Source organism: Saccostrea cucullata, unplaced genomic scaffold (genome assembly GCF_032062105.1).
Source record: "Saccostrea cucullata isolate Sc308-1 unplaced genomic scaffold, CSIRO_AGI_Scuc_v1 ctg4242, whole genome shotgun sequence".
NCBI classification, from domain to species: Eukaryota; Metazoa; Mollusca; class Bivalvia; order Ostreida; family Ostreidae; genus Saccostrea; species Saccostrea cuccullata.
The window spans coordinates 24,389-43,587 of NW_026931369.1; the positions used below are offsets into that span (position 1 = coordinate 24,389).

At 32.8% G+C, this 19,199-nt stretch overlaps 1 protein-coding gene across 1 annotated transcript; it reads right to left on the reverse strand.

Moving 5' to 3' along the window:
- Positions 1-1,367: 1,367 nt before the first annotated feature.
- Positions 1,368-11,655, reverse strand: LOC134232353 (YTH domain-containing protein 1-like). Its single transcript, XM_062714298.1, has 17 exons — positions 11,515-11,655; positions 10,637-10,753; positions 8,995-9,279; positions 8,537-8,605; positions 8,273-8,425; positions 7,948-8,130; positions 7,644-7,792; positions 7,458-7,512; positions 7,209-7,326; positions 7,032-7,116; positions 6,591-6,766; positions 4,982-5,058; positions 3,093-3,120; positions 2,927-2,969; positions 2,761-2,835; positions 2,366-2,497; positions 1,368-2,206 (listed from the first exon to the last, which is right to left on the reverse strand). Exons 1-17 carry the CDS (start codon positions 11,540-11,542, stop codon positions 2,081-2,083), a joined length of 1,899 nt encoding a protein of 632 aa, XP_062570282.1. The 5' UTR covers positions 11,543-11,655; the 3' UTR covers positions 1,368-2,080.
- Between the last annotated feature and the right edge of the window lie 7,544 nt (positions 11,656-19,199).

A 19,199-nucleotide genomic window follows, 5' to 3' on the forward strand; every position in this document is an offset into this window, starting at 1 on the left:
AAATTTTACATAGAAATATATAGGAAAATTCTTTTAAAAATTTTACACCATTGATCATATTTATATGGAAGCATCCTCAGGTATGTTGTAGTTTACAAATTTGTTACAACATTTCAAAGTTTTAAATAGAAATATATAGGAAAATTCTTTAAAAATCATCTTCTCAAGAATAGCAAAACCATAACTGGTCTAAGGTTTACTTTTTGATACAAACTTTTCAATAATAAAACCAATTTCTACTTTTTCCTAGCCACAGTGGTCAGGTGAGCGATGTGGCCCATGGGCCTCTTGTTTAGAGATAGTCTCATGGTGCTACACGTGTACTTATAAACTATTACTCTGTACTATGATTCAAGAAAAATTGATTTCATTGTTAAAATGTTTTGGAATTACCCTGAGGTAGCCTTTATATAGTTTTAGCTTGCATAAAAGTAAAGTCATGATATTGTGATGATATGGGAAAGTAAGCTTGATTTTGACTGTCCTACATAGTAATAAACACAGTGTACAACTGTAGGCAAAGGGGCCATCTTTAAAAATATGTTTGTTTGCGCTTTCCCCACGGACCAAAAATACAAAACACCTCAACTCAAAAACCTTTTTAAGCTCTAGGAAACTGTTGTTTAAAAAACCATTTTGAAGTAAGTAACTATTCCATTATTATATATGCAAATACATGTACTTTTTAATTAAAAAATATCCCCTACCTACTGACCCCATTTTTTTTTTACCCCAAACAGGGAGAAGACAAGCAAACATATTAATAAAGATGGCCCGAAACCTTTTTTTGAAATATTCCATGACATATTGAATAATTGATTATTTTGGCTTGTATGTTATAAATATGTATCATGTTAAGATATACAAAACAATAAAATGTTGAAGATAAAAATGTTTTCCTGGTTTGTAATTTGTCATCTTGACATTTTTTGTTCAGTCCAGAATATTGCCTTCTCAAATGAGCTCAGTATAAAGAAATAAATCCATATATAGTAGTATCTTTTTGGTAAGGGATATCCATGCTCATTGGCTGTCAATATATTTTGTAATTTGTCTTACATCTCAATGATGCAATTGTTCTTACTACGAATCATGAGAAAGGAGATAGCTGAACAATTTCCAGCAACACTCATGTTTATTTCAACATGTCTAATTATTAAGCCTACATACTGTGGGATCCTTTTGTTTTGAGAGGGGGTTAAGGTTATTCAATCCATCTTTTCCACAAAAAAATGTTTACTGGAACATCAAATCCTTTACTTCTGAAACTACACACCCACAAATCAGTGATTTGAAACCCCCTCCCCTCACACAAATTAAAATGATTCTACAGTAATCAACTTTCAAATGAATAACAGAAAATGATCAAGAGTTTATTCATTTATTTTACAAATAAATTGATTTACTTTCTTCAATACACTGTACAGTTAACTTATGTCTAATGTAGAAGTATGCCTTACCCTCACATTGTTATCAACACTCTCTCTCAGTGAAAAAGGATACCAAACAGATACACACAACCAAAATCCTATTCAGATAACTCTCTTTGCTCCAGATGATTAAACAAATAATCACAGGCTTGAGCGGTGAACATGTCAGCAAATTTATGTGTTAAAGTGAATTAAAATGATAATGAATATGAAACAAATTATTTTATATAGAAAAGACAACATTACAAAAATGTAAAACACCTTTTTTTGTAAATAATTATTTTAAAGTATGCATAAAGAAAGCTCTATATTTACACTGTACATTTATGTACTAAGTACAATACTCAAACTTTCACAGATTTACATGTACTTAAAAACTTAATAATACTGTACAACTTAAGCACTGGTGATGAACCTTTTCAGTAATTACTACTATTGGGGACTTTGACAAATCTGCAATTCAGTGTATGGCACTTGTCAAATAAAAAACAGACTTGCCAATGAAAAAGACAACTTCAAGTATTCACATATCAACAAATCAAATGGATGTTCTAGTATTTAAAAAAGAAGTATATGATATAAACATGACTATAAAATCAATGTTAGATGATGTACATTGCACAAATGATGACATGAAATGAGTGATGATGTTATCTGCGATCTCTGTGTCGATGATGGTCCCTCTCTCGGCTGCGATCGCGATCCCCGCTACTGTGTCGGCGACGTCTACTTCCCTCTGTGGTCCTTCTGAGGAAATCATCCACATCCCTCTCGTACTACAATATACAACAAAATTATTAATTATAGTCTCCACATGCCTTCCTACTAAAAATTTTTAATAGTCTTTTACAAACAAATCTATCTTTAAACAAATAAGTCATTTGCAACCTTGAGAAATCAGCAATAAATACCCCTGGACTTTGTTTTAAACTTACAGATCGTTTGTCTGCTCTGGATCTGGACATGGAGGCCATGCTGTATTCCTGGGACGCCATCATGTATTCTCTTGGTCTCTGGTCATAGTGACCACTGTAAGGGTTCATAGGGTCCATAGCAAATCCAGGGGGCTGTAATTAGAAAAGGTTTATGACCATTATTATGAAACTTCATAACATTGGTCTACTACGCTTCACAAGATAGTTATGTAAGCGCAGATGATAGATATAAACTTTTATTAAAAAATCTTGAAAAATAACTTGGACCATGTTTATATCAGTAAAATGAACAAATATGACCATTTGAATTCTAATTATGCATTTGAAATTTTACAATATAAATCATAATAAAACTTATCTATTAAAATTCAGTACGTTATAGATATGTCACTTACTGGTGGTCCATATGGTGGCATGGGGGGTGGGGGTGCCCGACTGTGAGTGAATTCCCTGATGTAATCACTGTAGGACTAAAATTCACAAACATAACAAAATAGGTAACAGACAGCTACACAATGATCAACTTTTCCTCATCAAAAATCTGAAGAAACTCAATCTTACCCCATTGATGAATGTTTCTCTCCTAACTCCATATCTTGGTGATCTGAAGAAAAATTTTAAAATAAAATTTCTGTAGATGTAGCTTTCAGATTTTATGGAACTTTACAATGTTTGTCATTGTACACATTAAACAGATTTAATTCTTGACCTTGACATTTTTACTTACCTGTCCATTCTTCTCTCTTTGTAGAAACCTAAAATTATAAATTGTTGGTTTAAATAAATGTTAAACAAATGAAAATAAAGATTGGATTATTTTTCTTCACAGCTTGGAAATGATTTAAAGTTCAATCTGTTAGAATCTCTAAGTCTAAAGCCATGCTCTAATTTGTAGTGTTGTTAAAACAATTTTCTGTGTAACTTTGTGTAAAATAGAATTCACATAATTTATCACATAATTTAATTTGAAAAAAAAAATCAGAACACAGCACACTAAAAAATAATTAGCTAAAGCATTTTTAAAACATAGGTAATCAAAGATTACGAAGCTCACCTCGACGAATGTTATCAGTTTAAGTAATGGAAGTTGTGTTTAACCCCTTACATGGCATATACACATTTCTACGCCTGTAGCGTGAAAAACATGTAAAGTGTTAACAAATATTCATAACTTTGTTAATACTGCAGATAAATGATTACATGTCCCAAAACTTTAACCTGGTCTCTTGTATGGAAAATATTTGAAATCCAAAGCAAGTCTGATAGTGTCCATCCTTAGATGCATCATCCATGCAAGTTTGGTTCAGGTAGGACTTATAGTTACTTGGGAATGAAAATGTAGGTCAGATCCAGCATCCGAAGTAAGTCTGGTAGTGTCCATCCCTAGATACATCATCCATGCACGTTTGGTTTAGCTAGGGCCTATAGTTACTTGGGAATGAAAATGTAGGTCAGATCCAGAATCCGAAGCAAGTCTGGTAGTGTCCACCCCTAGATACATCATCCATGCTAGTTTAGTCCAAAAAGGGCTTCTAGTTACTTGGGAATGAAAATGTAGCATCCGAAGCAAGTCTGGTAGTGTCCACCCCTAGATACATCATCCATGCTAGTTTGGTTCAGGTAGAGCTTATAGTTACAATGTACATGGGAATGAAAATGTAGGTCAGATCCAGCATCCGAAGCTAGTCTGGTAGTGTACATCCCTAGATACATCATCCATGCAAGTTTGGCTCAGGTAGGGCTTATAGTTACTTGGGAATGAAAATGTAGGTCAGATCCAGCATCCGAAGCAATGTAGATGCATCATCTATGCAAGTTTGGTCCAAATAAGGCTTATAGTTTCTGTGGAATGGACCTGCTCCAAAAACTTTAACCTGGTCACTCATCTGGAAAATGTAGGTCAGATCCAGCATCCGAAGCAAGTTTTGTAGTGTCCTTACCTAGATGCATCATCCATGCAAGTTTGGACCAGATAGGGCTTATAGTTCCTTGGGAATAGACCTGCTCCAAAAACTTTAACCTGGTCACTCATCTGGAAAACAGATCCAGCATTTGAAGCAAGTCTGGTAGTGTACATCCGTAGATGCATCATCCATGCAAGTTTGGTCCGGGTAGGGCTTATAATTTCTTGGGAATGGACCTGCTCCAAAAACTTTAACCTGCTCCAAAAACTTTAACCTGGTCACTCATCTAGAAAATGTAGGTCAGATCCAGCATCCGAAGCAAGTCTGGTAGTGTACATCCCTAGATGTATCATCCATGCAAGTTTGGTTCAGGTGCTTATAGTTGGGAATGGACTTGCTCCTAAAACTTTTAAAATTTTTATCTCGACTTCGTCGAGGTGAGCTAAAAAAATGAAAACTTTGTGTTTGACCTCTCCCAACCAGCTGGCTAAAAATGACCTAACTCATAACTTTTTTAATATTTCAGGAAATGATTATTCTGTTTATTCAATTTGAAATTTCATCCCATCAACTACCGCTTAGAATTTTACTTCCCATAAATTTCAAAATCTGTTTAATACTTAAAAACTTAAAATTAGTTTTTTCCAAACCCATTCTTTGTACTCCTGAGTTGGGAGAGAGCAAACAAATATTGCTTTGAAGAAGGCCTTACCTCGTCCATGTTGCATCTCGTCACGGCTTCTCTTTCTCCTATCGTCATAGAAGTCCTCTCTGCTGTATGGCCTATGCCTATATTCAACATTACAACAACCACATTTGTTTCAGTGCGTGATCACAATAAGACAAGGTACATTTAGCTGTACAAGAATTTACAATGGTTGCTTACATCAAGTCCAACAGCTTTCATCCCACAAGACTGTAAACCAGAATTCTTATCTAAATGGGTCATTCATAATGCATAGAAACCCTATTTCACACAGTTTTGAACTTTTTCTTTCTTGCAAATATTAATCTTAGGGAATTCCTTGTCAGTTTATATTGATAACATTTTGCAAATTAAATCTTGTTTCAAGAAGAGATTAAAAACTTGAATGAATACATACTGTATGTATTCATATACACTGTATATAGAACTCTAAATTTACACTTAAAAGCACAAGTCTATTAGTCTACACCATTTTTTTCATAAGTTAATTGAAATAAATACGAAGTTTGACTTTCAGCGCAACTTTAGATAAATAAAGATCTTCTACACATATCTGTCTCCGGCATTGTATGTTCACAGACTGTATAACTTACAAATCAAAATGTTTTATATGTAACGTAGCACCTATTGTCAGTAAACCTCATTTCTATTCTGCTAAAATGTTTCTTTAATAAAACTAAAAGCACAGGTGAATTTACCAAAATAAGCCTGTCAATGTATTGAAAAATTATGTGTAAATAATATGTAAAATATGTACCAATCTATTATGTTTTTCATGAATTTGCCAAATGACTCTTAAATTAACATGATTAATAAATTTATCCTATTCCCTCCATTAAATTCAGATTAGTACTTTTGGAATAAAACTGAAACCGATATTTTTTTTCTTGATGTTGGATTTGATTTTTCTTTAGTTGGGTGGACTTGATGTAAGTAAGTAGATTAGATAACATACCGTACATTGCTCGGCCAGCATCTTCACATACTTATCACTGCAGTCATTTACACATCGATTACAACATTGTCCATATACGAATAGTTCATTCACACAATATTAAGCAACAACTGGCTTCATTATATTTTTAGTCCAAAGAAAAAAGTTCATATCACACATAAATTTTAGACACAAGGCTGCAATAAATATTTAGTCCAAAGAAGATTGTTCATTCACTTTTTTTCCCCCTATTTAAACACAATGGCCGATTTCTCTGGTCCATACAGAGCTAAATTGGTGAGTCCATTGAGAAACATGGAGCTAGTATTGTGGTGGATTAGTCCAGATATAGAGAGGGGTCACAAAATGGGGGGTTAGTCCTTTAGAACCTTTTTTTTAAGTGGCAGTCACATTTAGCATGCTAAGTGCCACTAAGAGTTCAAAAACCATTTTGTTGTTGGCTATTGAGGCACATAGCCATGCTACAAAATAGTCCACATTTTGTTCCAGATTTTTAAACTGGGCCTCTAAACCTGAAAAATCTTCAAACAAAACAAATCAACTGTCAGTTGTCCTCTGCATACTTACCACGCAAGTTTTATCTATTTTTTTTCTTTAAACTTAGGTACCTATCAAAATGTCCTACAAGTTTTACTACACAATTTTCCAAATGTCTCTAACCTAATGAAATCAGGGCGCCCCCTAAAACCCCCGCGATTTCTCCTTTCTCCCATTGGTTGGGGTCCCCCTCCACTGCGGGAAGATTTCCGAGCTTTTCTTGCGATGGATGAAAGATCCACATTTTCATCAGGCGGAAACATTTTACACAAAGCCTCTCCACATCTTGGTTCCACTTCCTATAAGGCAAAAAGTATGAATTTATTACTTCTTTGTTTTTAATCTGAATTTACTTGTTTGATCTTATTTAACAACATTCGTTTATATTTTATGGGCATTGATCCTAAACTAGTACTACATTCTTTTTTTAAAAGTAATTTCCTCAAACAATCAAATACTAGAAATAACAATGATTAAGCCTGTCTTTGAACTTGATACGGAAAAATGAAAATCAATGAAACTTGTTCCATTTCAAACTTTGAATTGAAATAAAAATAAATTTACCTGTCCATCTCTTCCAATTTTTACTGGCTTGTTGTCATTCCACGCATTATGAAGATGTTGTGTCTTTGTAAAGGCAAGCTCCTTCCTAATAACCATGAATAACATTGTAGTGTTATGATTTTTCTTTCGTCTAAATATATAAGATTTTATTCTGTAAAATGGTTGCACTTTATTTACCTGTTGATCCAGTCAAGTTTAAAAACTCCACTTAGTGCTCTTGCACTCAAACCAGGAGGCAGCACCCATCGGATTGGAGGATGGTCTTTGGTGGACTCATCAGCTATTCTGGCAAAACCTAGCAGGATACAGCAACATTTATATACGTAAATGTCATAAATCAAACAGTGTTGCAAGTACTACAGACTCAGCTTTACAACTTGTGCTTCAAACTTAGAATTTAATACTTCACATTATCTGACATGTTACCTTGAAACTTTCCACTTTCTCTGACTGAAAATATCAGTATCACATTATCACAGCTCTGAAAAAAAAAAAAAAGCAAACATGAAATGGTATCAACTAACCATAACCTAAATTACAAGATTCAATGCTAACTAAATTATAAGATACATTATTACACACATATATAAATTATATATAATGGTAACTGACCTTATAGGCATTATTTAATCGGATTTCATTTTGAGGAGGTGTCGACCAAACACCTTTGGCTTTGGCCAGTGCCACATTTTCATGGTTGTTACTTTTAATCACAAAGTATCTTGCTCCACGAAAGATGTACTTCATCCTTGAACTCATTTCTATTTTAAAGGGGAAAAAATTGAAAATTTACAAAATGCTAGAATAACTGTTTTGAAATTCAATATATTTCAATTGACAAAATCCTGGCCTGCTCAAATGATCATTTCTTTGAAATACAATACAATTCAGAATTGACAAAATCTCCTTCACTCACTTCTGGCAGTAGAGTCTTCGGACTTTTCACTTTTGTTATCGTCACTTTTACCATCCTCTTCTTCTCCCTCCTCTCCCTCACTCTTCCCTTCACTCTTTCTATCCCACTCAATAGGGGAGATGTCTCTGGTCTTGCGTTTCTTTTTTTCTGGCACGGAGGAATCCTCTTCATCTAAGTCTAAATCTGTAATCGACAACATAAGGACTAATAACTACACCAGTCATTTTCATCATTTATGGCATACTGAAACCATGATCTCACACAACTTAATTTCTTGGGGATAATTTCTTGAAAATGAAACTGTTTTCAAAAATGAAATATGAACCTGATTCTCCTGACTCATCATTGTTCAGACTTCCATCACTGGAACCTGCTTCACTGCGCGTGTCATAATCCTGAGCATCCATTGGTTCTGGAATGGGGCGTGTCTCTGTCTCCCCCTCCTCCTGAGTCTTCTCACCTTCAGTGGACTCATTCTCTGCAACACAGATGTCAAAAAATTGAAACATAATCATTCTCTTCAATGAACACAATTAAGTATGTGAACATTACAGATTAATCTTAAAAGTTTACAAAAATCACAATTTACCTTCATCCTGTGAGACATTTTCTGTAGATATTTTCTTTTTTGGGGATTTGCTGACCTTGGGTGACTTTGCTGCAAAATCATTGTACCATTATAATCTCATTCACTGCAGATATAATTTGGTAACAGAAAGCACAAGTGCACTAAAATATGATTTGCGCAATGAAAAGTGACAAATAACAATTAAGTTAATAACATGTACTGAAGTGATTTAGGTGTAAAATTAATTAATTATCACTATCCATCACATGATCAATCAAATCAAGTGATATCAGAATAAACATGTTCTAAAATAGATCAGAGAATGCTCTATTAAATTGAGTTCACTTGTTTACATAGCTCACATTAGGATTTGAAAGTAATGATTTGTTCAGAAGCCATTTTAAAGCTTTGGGCAGCCTTAACACAGTTGAACATGTAATATTCTAAGCTTTAAACTACAAAAAGTAAAGTTGACTTACTTTTGGTCTTGCCTGACTCCTTGGCTTTGGTCTTGGTCACCACTTTCTTTTTGGGGGATTCCTGTTTTGGTGGCTCCTCCACCACCTTCTCTGGACTTCCCTCCTCATCAGGCTGACTCTCTTCCTCTTGATCCTCGGTCTCTGTGGTCCCTTTTTCCTCCTCTTCTTTTGCGGCCTTCGCCTTTTTCTCGGCAGCGCGCTGGGCTGACAGGCGTTTAGCAGCTGCAGACTGAGCTTTTTTCTTAGTTTTTCTGGTAGCTGGTGTTCCTGTGCGCTTCTTCACTACTGCAAAATTCAGCACACTGTGCTATTAAGAGCTATTTTGATATAATATAGTAGGGATGTCAAATCGGTCAATTTTTGATACTCGGTTACTCGGACGTTTTTCCGATCGAGTACCCGGGTACTCGGTAAAAGTGTAAATAAATATGAACAAGTAAATTGATGAATGTAAAACATTGTAAACACTTGTAGAAATAAAACCACGTGCTCTGATAGGAGGTTTACACGTAAATGCATTTCTATTGTAACAATGATTAAACTTACATTTTATGCCCAGAATGTACGAAGATTTAATACAATATTTATTTAAGTTCAATTTATTTATCAGATTAACACAAGAAATAAAATCGTAAGTGGTTCATGGTGTTTTTGTTTAAAAAAAATAATCTACTCCGTAATTGTAATGTAACTCTTTGTTGCATTTGACGTGAAGGTACATTGTATATATATCAGTCGTACAGTTTGACTTGAACTTGACCAAGTTCTAACAAAGCCGATTTACGATTTTCGTATACTTTTTAAGGACGATCTAGATTTTATAGTATCACGGTACCAAACATGACGGTATTTTGTAGTTTTGTGCAATGATGGACATCATTTTTTTTTTAGCCTTTGCCGTCAACTATTTGTACATGTATTGGCATGTAATGAAACACAACCATATCAACAGTCGCGCTGTAATTTATCTTCTAACATCTAATTATTTTCAGAAGAAATTTGGCTTCTATAATTAACTTTATATGAAAGGAACTGTCACAAAATTATCTAATTTATTTAATCATAGCAGACCTTAAAAGATGTTCAGTGAAAACAAATAATTAAAGAAAATCAAAAAATAAGGGTAGAAGACAGCCGAAGGTGAGATCAACAGCCAGGTAACAGGCGCTTGGTCACGATAATTACTGTATAAACACTGCCACGGGCGATAACGGTCATTTAGAGGAGTAGGAAACCCTAATTACTGTATGTACAAGTGCAATGAGTATTTTACCTTTTAAAACAGATTGTTTAATTCATTAATAAATAAGCTTAGAAATATTCAAAAATATACATCCGAGTAACCGAGTACCGATTTTGGTATCTCTGAAATATTCTTAATGTCTAGGCTATTTATCCGTGGATAAGATAAAAACCCTTAAATGTGTGTTAAAGGCCTAAATGAAATCCAGTGAGTGACATCCCTATAATATAGACAAAAAATTATTCTGTCTCAATAATTAGAATATTTGTTTTTAAACATAGAACATCTACACTTCTTTTTCATTTTTCAACAATATTTCATGTAAGATATAAAGAAAAAAATATGATAAATGAATTCTATACTAGTCTAGGTATGCATAGTCTTCTTTGATGACAATACCTTCTACAGGCTTTTCAGGCTCTGGTTTTTCTTCTTCTACAATTTCAGCACTCAGATCATCATCCCCAGTGTGGCCTTCCAAAATGTCATCAAGTACATTAACTACTCCATCCCCACCTTTAAAAATCAAATAATGTCCAGTTTGATAAAAATTAATTATATCCATAACATGAGTACATTGTGAATAATCTGTTCATAAAAAAATGTCTATTTCCAAAGTAGCTAAGTGGTAAAGGCTTCTAGCTTGCTTTAAGTTAAATTAAGCTATGTGCAGCATAATAACGAGTTTGAACTATTTTTCCTTCCTACTACATTTTATAAAAAATCAGAATGTACAAAAGATTTAAGTTTGTTGATGCAAAATTTTAGAAGGGAAATATTATTTGATATGAATTTGGACAAGTTGTGTATTGCTTTGGCCTTTCTGGTTACATTATCGAGCAATATTACTGAAAGCTTTGATTCGATAGGTGCTTCTCAAGAAGCAAGCCCTAAAATATCAAACGAAATTTGTCCTGGTATTATGAGAATGTCTCATTGACTTTTATTATTAAATTTTGAGAGTTTTAAAAGGTTTACTGAGATAATGGACACATGCTGTTACATTGTAAAGTTACATGGAAAGCACGCCATGACAAAAGACTGTCGTAGGAACTATTGTTCGCCTCATTAACTGCATTCCCTAAATCTTTGTTGCCTTGTGACAGAGGACAAAGGCAATAGGAAAAATTATTCCTAGAACACGTTGAAAACTTATGAGGAAGATGCTATAATTAATGCAGTCCTGTGTGAAGGTAAACAATAGTATTTGTGCAAAAAATCTCTCATTTCTAGTTGTTATAACTTGCATAGCTATAATATAATTTCATTGTTATTACCTGAAGTATCAATTTGTTCATCACTCATTGTGATATCAGGATTATATTACATCAAAAAGTACGTTTTTTAAAACACAAACCAGCGACCATCTACAAAATCAAATATGGCGTCGTGAATGAAACAAGTTAACTTGTTCCGAGTTTATTCGTGTCTGAAATGAGCGTTTCCTCTTCGATTAAAAATTAAGATATAAACTTATATTAATAAAATACGTTAATAAATACATTAATAAATACATTAATAAATACATTTTCATTCTCTATTTTAATCAAAATTATAGTAGTTAAAGTCGGTGATTATATAAACTGCCCATTGGCAACAACACTCACCTGGCTATGCCATCAGTTACAACACTCCCCTGAATCATCAACTGCTGCTCTGTTTTTTTTGTCCACATGTTTTAAGCCAGGAATATATTACACATAACTTTGGAAAAAGGTTCATTTTTAAGTTATTAAAGTTATATGAAGACTAAAGATTCTTAAAAATTGTATCAAATACCAAGTTCACGAGATCAAAAATCACCATAAAGGTCTGAAAGGTCTTGTCATAAGTTCATGTATATATTTTTTCAAAATAAGTCATACATCAAGATCAAGGTCACAGAGTCATATTAATCATAGTAAATATGGAAGTATATTGTCACAAGAAATGCACATCACTTATGAATGCTTTATCTTCTTTCATTCAAAGTTATAACAATTAAATGTTAAAATTGTACATTGTATAATGTCCTACAAGGTCAAAAATAGAAACATATAATATATTTGGAAGATCTTTTAAAGGATACTGATGTCAAACATTCTCATTCAAAATGTTTTCCTCAATGTTTTATTCTTTTTTAAAAGTATATGTCATATTTCAAGCACAAGTTCCTTTAGACTAAAAAATCAGTGCTAGACATATTTTGAAAGATCTTGTCACTTATCAAATATAAATGTCCCAACTTCTTAAATCATGTTATCAGAAATGATAACTTAAAAAAAAAATTAGGTTCAACTTATAAAGTTAAGGTCAACAGTGTTAAAAATTAAAATATATTTGAAAAGTTCTTATTACAAGGAATTCACATGTCACAAATGAAATATATTTATAAAAGTTATGGTAAAACACGTGTGTTTGTTTTGTATGCAGTTTAAGTCCATCGATAAAGGAGATCGATTGGTTGTTTATTTGTTTACGGGTGAATAGGTTGAATCCGTGCTACGCATGATTCAGACACGTATAAGGTAGATTTTCGGGTGTTTTAAGTTATTCGAAGTTCGCTGCTACATTGCAACAGAGTTATCCCCCACCCCACCCACCCCTTCCAGTACGATCGATATACTGTACACGTTAAGGCTCATAGTTAATTGGATCCTTAGGGTAAACATGCAAGTTTGGTCAAAAACTTACACATTTTCACTCATCCAAAAAAATTACCTGGTCATGCTCATAGTTCGTTTTAATGTTGACTGTCGCTTTATTTGTTTCTTTTTCTTTTGTAGAATGATTTGGATTTCAGAAGTTAAGCTAAAGACTGTGCTTTGTATACTGTATACACTTCATTATAGTCTGTTGCACTCGCGCATGCGAGCTCATCCTATATAAAGTGTTTTTGAGTTTTATTTATAAATAATTTATGTTCGTTTGAACTGGTGAATTTAGAACATAAAAGGCCTTGAATTGCTCTTCTGATAACTTGTACAATCTATCACTTTTATTTGAAGACTATATAAAGCCTTGAAATTGCAACAGTAGGTCATCATGACCTACATTTTGATTAAAACATTGTAAGATCCTAGGATAATCAACTGACAAAGTGTGCTGATTCTAAGCCCGTATTACAATGTATATGAAATACTGTAAATGTATTTTATTTGGCGTGTACGATATTTGGCGAAAATTGATTTTTAATCAAGTTACCCTAGATTTGAATAAGCTCTTTCTGAATGAGCTTTATATAAATATATAAAAACAAAACATTTAGCGATGTACTTGGTTTAGAGGATGATGCTTTCCGCGAAAGGCGCTAAATAGAATACACAGCCAAATATAATACATTTACAGTATAAAGATATAGCCATGAGATTTCAAAAGTAGGTCACAGTGATCTACTTTTTCGTAAACTTTCTCTGAGATCCAAAAATTTCTCAAATGACAAAGTTTGATTATCTTAAGACTCTTATTAAAAGAAATATTCAAACAATGCCTAGAAATTCCAAAAGTAGGTCATCATGACCATCGTTTTATTTGACCATCTCTGAAGATCCTAGATGCATCAACTGACAAAGTTTGATGATTCTCAGCCAGTTAGGACTAAAGATATTTAAATATACATGTTGCTACAAAATACCATAAGTAGGTCACAGTGACCTGGTTTTTGATTGAAATTTTCTGAAGACTCAAGATGCATTATGTCTGATGATTCTAAGCCTATAAGTACCTGAAATACATCAATATGGCCATAGAATATCAAAAGTAGGTCACAGTGACCTGACTTTGACCTACTTTTTGGTTGATGCTCTCCGAAAACCCAAGATGCATCAACTGACAAAGTTTGATGATTCTTAAATAAGCCAATAAGTACCTTAGATATTTAAATATAGCCATATATTTCAAAAGTAGGTCAACATGACATACTTTTTGGTCGACATTCTTGGAAAACCCAAGATGCATCAACTGGCAAAGTTATATGATATTATAACAATAAGTACCTGAGATACTTCAATATAGCCATAAAATATCAAAAGGTCACCGTGACCTACTTTTTAGTTGACGCTCTCAGAAAATCCTAAGCCAACCTCACGGTCAGGTCATGGTAACCTGAGAAGCTTAAACATATCTATGGCACGCCAAATTCACAAAAATGAGACAAACCTAGTTTCACATTTGATAAACTAGGTTTATCGACTGTAAACTATAGTTTACAAACCATAAACTATACTTAACGATTCGTTAAGTATAGTTTTCATCTGTAAAACTATATTTAACGGTTGTTAACAATAGTTTACGAATGATAATCTAAGTTTATCTCTCTGTAATAAGTGTTTACAATAGATTTTGTTGATAAACACAGATATATGTAAACTATACATTTACAATCGTAAACTATAGTTAAGAGTTGTTAATCATAGTTTCACAAATCGTGAAACTATATTTATCAGATCGTTAACTATAGTTAACGGTTTGTAAACTATAGTTAGGGGTGAAACGATACGCCTCCTTCACGGTTCGATACGTATCGAAAAATTTGGTCTCGGTTCGGTTATTTTCGATACGACACATTTTGATAGAAGGAAACAGATTCAATGTTGTTTTATGCTACCTTTTACTTAATCTAGCAAAATAATTTATGTGCAAAATGGATAGAATGTATCAATTTAATTGATTTGACTGTTAAAAATTATTTTACAAACTTCAAGTCCACACAAACTTACGTTTCTGAACTAATTATACAGAAAAGCATGTTTATACCTTATGCCAAACCCGACTGAATGACGATCCCGACCGTAAAATGAACCGAAAGCAGAGATTTTGTAACGTGTATCGAACCGAGAAAAAATACCGCGGTGAACCGTTTCACTCCTAACTATAGTTTACAAATCGTGAAACTGTATTTATCAGATAATCTATGTTTTGCAATCGCAAATGATTGTTTTCAGTGTTAAGTATAGTTTACGGTTGTGAAACATAGATTATCGCATTAACTATGGTTTACGGCTGTAAAATATAGATTAACGTTGTCAACTGTAGTTTACAGTCCGTAAACTATAGTTTACAACCGATAAACCTAGTTTATCGACTGTGAAACTATGTTTATCTCATTTTTGTGAATTTGGCGTGCCATACATATCCATAAAAAAGGTCACAGTGACTTACTTTTTGGTCAATGTTCTCTGAACACCCAAGATGAATCAACTGACTGGTTTGTTGGTCATTGGTCTGAGAGTATTCAAAATTATAGCTACATCAACGACAACAATTTTAGAAATGTTTATTGATGAAACTTTATTTCACATATCAGATAATTCACTGAAAGCTAAATGCAATAACTATAAATTTAACACCAAAGTTGTAAATCAAGTTTTAAAATCTCAAAACATAGACATCTTCTTAAAATTTCAACATCTGTGCAGAAATCTTGAATTTATCAATTAAATAAGAAAACTGATATTTAAAAAAAAATATACAGTGAAAATAACAACTTTAACTAAACCTAGCTATCACAATAAACAGAAGAAAATGTAATTAACAGAAAATTCAATGTTTTGTAGTTGGAGATGGAACTTAATTGTGTCATGATTGAGATATTTGCTTTTTTTTTATTATCATTTATCAGTTTTCATATTGAAAAAAATATCTAAAAATCCTGCAACAATTGTCTGGTGGTCTTGTAAAATAAATTTCATGTCCAACTTTGAAACATTGAATATCCTATGTGTACCTCTAACTTCAAATCTTAAAAACAATCAATAAGAAAATCTGTATTGATCTGACTGCAAAAATGCCCCAAAATTTACTTTTACAGTACAAAATAGTAATTTCCACTATAAGCAAAAAATTCAAAATGATTGAAATCAATCTCTATAGATTTCTTCAGAGAAATTGTTATTTAATTAAAAAAACATTCATTTCAATATAATTACAATAAATAACACATAAAATTAAAAGATAGCAGATTTACACTTTTAATATCCTGTTGTCTCATGGTGGACACTTGAATATAATATATATGTATTTAATTAAAACACAAAAACATATCGAACAGATTAAAGAAATCCTGTCAAAGAGCTTATATATCCAAAATGCTTGCATTTTCATTGAATTTTTCAAGAGTCCTCCTTCTTGTATGTATATGGATTTAACCAAAAAAAAAAAAAAAAAAAAAAAAAAAAAAAAAATGGGAAAGGGCGAGGAGAGAAAAAGTCTGTGATAATTGAACAAGTTGTAAGTTTTTAAGTCTTTCTTCATACAAGATGTTCTATCATGAGTAATTCACAGCTACAGTGTCAGGCTTTGAACATTTTTCAAATGAAGAAGTCTAATTAAAAATTTCAAAAAGATTATTTTACTTGAACATTTTTTCCATTTCATTTAATTGAAAGATTAAATAACCAGGTGTTTAAGACCCCTCAGTTGTAAAGTTCGGTCTAGTTATGCCAGGGTATGTGTTTGTTCTGAATGGGGTATGTACACTGATGAGAAATCGATATTTTATCGATAAAAATTTCTTCTCATAGTATGTTATTTTGTTTGAAATTAGATCCTTAGAGTAACAAACACAGGGATTTTTATCTAGATACATCACATATGATATCTTGGAACACTAAAAATTGATAAATTAATACTTTTATTTTTATATTTTGCCTTGTATTTATTTAGCACCATTTGCTGAAGACAGCCTTTCCTAATTCAAGTCATTTACTAAGTGTATTTATAAGAAGCTAATTCAGAAAAAATAATTAAATCAATTTTTTTCTAACTTTTGGAGAATCAATTTCCGCCAACATTATACCAAAATATAATATAGATTTACAGCAATTTATAAACCGATGCTGAACTATTAAATATGACATCCCATCATAGCATTTAATTACTATTCCTTATAAAAACTGTAATGAAGATCTTTGGGAAAAACTCTTCTTAGAAAGAACTATATGCGGTATTAACCAACATTTGCCCCCGAAAATCAAACTTTGATGGAGTAATATTTAATTAAGTCCTTAAACAGGGGAGTATATGCTGACTTCAAAGCACTGAATAATTTCATAAGTAATGACGTCATATGTACGTAATGACGTCACAAATATGACGTAAATTTCAGTTTTTTATGAATTTTGCAGAAAAATGTACATATTTCGTCGATATTTTAAATAAAAGTCACCGAGCGCATGTGTGTTCAGGATAAATATTTTGATGTAATGTGTAGAATGATAATATCAATGAAATATGTCAATATTGTTCATTATGTTTATAGTAATGGAAATAATTCTGAACACACATGCGCTCTATAAATTTTAAAGCGTAAATTTCAAAATTGTTGAAATTTTGTCCATTTTGTCTTCTTTCTGAAAAAGGATATAAAATCGGACTAGTTTGTGACGTCATAAAAACAGAAATTGTGAATACACTGCTCTGGAACTATAATATTTTCTGTTAACTTATATTTCTCGTACAATTTATTGAATTCAGCACATTTCAGGAAGTTTTCAAAATTTGACTTTTGTGGGGGCAAACATATGCAATATACTGCATATAGTTCTTTCTGCACATATATACTTACTTTTCCTATGTATTTCATCTTCACTGATGATATCAAGACTATTATTTGATTATCATCAAATTTATTAAAGAAAAACAAAACACCTGGCTATATGTATAGAATAGCTGCAGAACTGTAGTGTTATGGTTTTGTATATAAGTCTTTTACCATTATGCTACGGATCCCATAAAGCAAACCAGAAGTCTCTGTCAAGACTGTAGCTGTACTGGTTTGTACCAACCCTACACAGCCAAACGGACACCTGTTGATGTCCAAGACATGAAGGCACTCATTGAACTGTGTTTTGCCATGAACATTTAAAGACTACCCACAAAAATGATTATTGGAGGCAGAGTAACAAATTTATAAATTATCGAAAATATATGTTTTGTCATTATTACATGTGTTAAAATGTGTAAATACTGTCTATGAGATGTATGTTTCTTGACCTTAATATAAACTGAACTGAACTGAAGAGTAAATGGTTATTTAGCACCTCACTTGTTATGCTAATTAAGGGACTGCTTCACTCAAATATGGAGGTGCCTGCATCTTCAGAACAATGAAGAGCAACCACCGCAACCAGGCAAATTTAAATTGTTGAAGAGGTTTCTGACATTCCTAAATAATAAATTCAAGGAACCGTACATTCCATATGGAAATGTTACCATCGATGAGAGCATGGTGAAATTAAAAGGTTGGTTGGGTTTTCGCTAGTTCTTGCCAGCAAAACCCATCAAATGGGGCTTGTGAATATCAGTTGATAATATACTTGAACCTGAATTATGTATTTGGTGTTTCTATTTGTTTTCTCTGTGATGACTCTTTGATAGTTAAATGTTTTAATTTCTTGATCATTCTACCGGCATGTAAATTTTGCCAAGAGATACATCAGGAGCTAAAAAAGCCAAAAGCGCATGTAAATCTCATGCATCTGTCTTTGTGTCTGTTGCAATTTATCCCACGTTTCCAACTATCATTGATGCCCCTGGCATACTCCACTAACTAGACAGTGATTATAGTTCTGAACAAAACAATGTACTGGGAAGATATGACAAATCCAGGAAATGTAACACATGCAGATCAACAACTCATTCAACAGCTATGTGTGTTGAAACAAAATCAGAAGAAAACAAAGACAAGGCAAAGCAGACAAGATCTTCAAGTCACAAAGATCGTTATGACAGACGGATTGTTTACGTAGAGGGTCAACCGGTATGTAACAGTTTCAATTACAACAGATGTGCACTGCCATACTGCAGGAGAGCCCATGCGTGTGCAATCTGTTATTCATCTGGACATGCTAAAAAACAAATGTCCCACGCAAGAGGCAGGCAAATCCACAACTTCGGAGATGACCAAGACAAAAAAAAAAAACCAAAGCTTGTGACTACCTTCAGAGAACCAGTCTTAAGCCACTACTCCTATCAACATTGAACA

Bases quoted from the DNA above. Each gene is read 5' to 3' on its own strand.
- LOC134232353 (XM_062714298.1), bottom strand. From the start codon at position 11,542: ATGAGTGATGAACAAATTGATACTTCAG. The intron at 8,131-8,272 runs GTTCATATTTCA...TGTCGATTACAG, and splicing joins TGATGAGTCAGGAGAATCAG to ATTTAGACTTAGATGAAGAG. The intron at 7,117-7,208 runs GTAAATAAAGTG...CATGGTTATTAG, and splicing joins AAACTTGACTGGATCAACAG to GAAGGAGCTTGCCTTTACAA.